This window comes from Triticum dicoccoides, chromosome 7B (genome assembly GCF_002162155.2).
Source record: "Triticum dicoccoides isolate Atlit2015 ecotype Zavitan chromosome 7B, WEW_v2.0, whole genome shotgun sequence".
Classification (NCBI taxonomy): Eukaryota; Viridiplantae; Streptophyta; class Magnoliopsida; order Poales; family Poaceae; genus Triticum; species Triticum dicoccoides.
Window position 1 is genome coordinate 776,498,643 of NC_041393.1, and position 3,080 is coordinate 776,501,722.

Genomic DNA, 3,080 nt, shown 5'->3' on the forward strand with positions numbered 1-3,080 from the left:
TCCCAAACTTGCCTGCTGAGGAACCTTATTCCGAGACTGACATTTCTTTCAGAGCTAAACTTGCAGCTTCTAGACAAAGATCAGCCTGAAAAAAAAAAGACTTCTAGTCTAGTTATTTTCGTGTTATATTCTTCTGTTGTATTGGCAGGGGTTCACATAAATTGTTATTTTTGTATTAAAATAACTATTAATTTATATTATGTCCTATGACACTGTTGAGTAGCTGAGCACTTAGATCTTCATCTCATACTAGCAAGATGCACGTGCGTTGCCCGGAACATTATGATGCATTTGTATGAGTAGTTTATCTTGTGAGAGAAAAGGATGAACAAGGGAAGACCTTATTTGCAAATGTGGAGAGGGGTGTGGGTATCTTTTTACAAAATTGCCATAGTTTCCTTCCTATCCGTCAGATATAAACCGGACCGCCTATATTGCAGGATGCCAGTCACACCATCATCACCAACTCTGTTTTTTATAAGAGTAGAGATGTTGGAAAACGAGACTGGATATTCACAAAAGGTTACTCAGTACATGAATATACAACCCATGTCTCTTCACTGTTAGAAATGATACATATATAATTATATAAATTTCTAATTATTTCTCAAGCTTGATTAAAAAAAATCTAGGTGTCTTTGAATGTGTCTCAATTAGTGTTGTGGCATATTTCCTTGTTTAGCACCATGCTTTGTTGGCATTTGCAAAGTAATCTTAGCCTTACAAAATTACTGCAACCTCTTGCCTACAAGAGGTAATAGTACATAGAAGTCACTCAATTACGCATAATTAATGGCTCATTAATTTGGGAGCATCCTAACATTTCTCTTAATTAACTACATAGTACTGTTAATACGTAGATGGAGATAGATTATTCACTCAAAGATTACTATTTCAATAAGTACAGACCTGTTTCTTGAGCAATGACAAGGCATCTTCAGGCACTAATGTGTCGACATGGTGGTACGGCCAGATAGCTTTCACCCCTCGGGCAACACCTTCATCTCTGGTAGTGACGAGGACTCGGCTGCCTGAAGAAGCAGCATTGACTAAGGGTATTTTCAGCACGTCATCCCATGCTCTATGGTTCCACACATCATCCATTACCACAAAGGTCTTGTGGTCGATCAATGTGTTCTTGAGGGTTCCGTGAAGGCTGGTCTTTGAACTTTCAGGTGGTTGGGCACCTCCTCCGGCTTCGATGATGGCCCTTCTTAGCAGATCAACATCACTGAAGTTTTGGTTGACGCTCAACCATATCCTTTTGCTGAATTCGCCTTGGATTGCCTCGTCATTGAAGACCTTTTGGGCAAGGGTGGTCTTGCCGATCCCACCAACACCTACGATAGCGACCACCTTGATGCCATTGTTGACATCCTTTCCCGTCTGCATGATCTGGGCCACCAATGCTCTTGTGTCTTCTTCAATCTTGTCTCCAACAATAGCAGACCGGTCAAAGTCCCCTACCGTCTCCCGACTTGGATTACCATGGTGAGAGGCATGGGTGTTGCTGCGATGATCCTCATACGACCCAAGATTCATAAAGTTGAAAGCAGTGCTCCGTTCCTTGATGTCGTCAAGCCTCTGGTTGAGTGCCTTGATGCGGGTGCCGATCTCACGAGCATGGAAGGGGTTCCTCATGCAGAAGAGCAAGGGATTGAAACACCCTACATTTACCGAGGATGGTCCACGCTCCATGGCCTTGAGGTGGCAGAGGTCAAGGATGTCAGCAGCTTCGTACATGGCACGCTTGAGCTGCGCCACCCACTCTCGAACAGTCTCATCGGTGATGTTCCTCCTATCAGCATCGTCCATGAAGTTCTTGAGGTCCCAAAGCTTGTCTCCCATCTTGTCGATCTCGCCGGAGACGCCCAACATCGTCTTCACCTCATTTGTTGCTGCCTGCGCAAGCATGTCCACTAGGTAGGACGCAAATGCATCCAGCACCATCGCCATTGTTGCTGGTTAATTTTTCTGCAATAACAAGGTAATGTCAAATTCAAGCAGGAAGCTTAGCTTGCTAGGTGTAAAGAGATACAAATCACACTTCAACTGCCTAACCAACCTCTATTTTTTTATTTGCGTAACTCTTAATCTACACTTAACGGAGTAATGACAGTGGCAGATAGCTGCCTCGGACAGGGCTAATAAACTACTCCCTCCGTCCGATAATAAAAGCAACATTAACTATTGGATCTCAAACTTAGGCACGAAAAGAAAAGGCACGTAAGTGGCCTACAAAAAAAAAGGCACATGCCTTAATTTCACATGTACACATGAATAGATGTCTGTAGCATGCAAGAGAACAAAACCTTACAAGGCCTAAAATGGTGCCCCTTAATCTACAGTTAATGAAGTAGTGCCCGTGGCAGACAGCTGCCTTGGACGGAGCTAATTAACTAATTAGCTATTGTGGGCTACTGTCAGATTACTGATCCATCTTGTTTGATCTGTTTAGCCATTGGTTTAACTTCGCATCGACATCGCTAATTGAGTTATCAACATCGACCCACCACATGCAGTTTGCAACAAAAGGAGAGCTAGCACAGTGGAGGGTGCAGTGCTTTATTTATGGATTGTGTAACTGAATGAGCAAATGGACTGAACTGAAACTTTGAACACAAACTTTATATAGACCGATGCAGTATAAACGTAGACCGACTCATGTTTTGCCGAGTCATCCATGAGAACCAAAATTCACATAAGCAAGAGTTCAGAATCAACAACTTACAATTACAAATTCATGAGGCATCAAATGCATGAGCATGCTACACAGACGGAGTTCGAAGTCAAATATTGAACCGTGGGAGGTCTTGACAAAATATTCCGCATAGATGATTGGCAGCATCCTGGAGACGGAAAAGCGACATTAGTTACTGAATCTCAAACTTAGCCAAGAAAAGAAAAGCCACATAGCATTAAGGTACCTAGCATGTAAGAGAACAGTGTGCACATGGTTTATGTTTCAAGCAGAGCAAATTTAAGGAGACCCTAGCCTTTCCTTTCTTCCTTTCATAAAGAGAAATCATTCTACAGAGGAATAAACTGAACAAGATACTGCAATTTGTGGTTTCTGGTTC

At 42.5% G+C, this 3,080-nt stretch overlaps 1 protein-coding gene across 1 annotated transcript; it reads right to left on the reverse strand.

The window, feature by feature from the left end:
- Nucleotides 1-649: 649 nt before the first annotated feature.
- On the reverse strand, nt 650-1,956 carry LOC119339806 (putative disease resistance protein RGA4). Its single transcript, XM_037611716.1, has 2 exons — nt 910-1,956; nt 650-745 (listed from the first exon to the last, which is right to left on the reverse strand). The coding sequence occupies exons 1-2, from the start codon at nt 1,954-1,956 to the stop codon at nt 650-652; spliced, it is 1,143 nt and encodes a 380-aa protein (XP_037467613.1).
- Between the last annotated feature and the right edge of the window lie 1,124 nt (nt 1,957-3,080).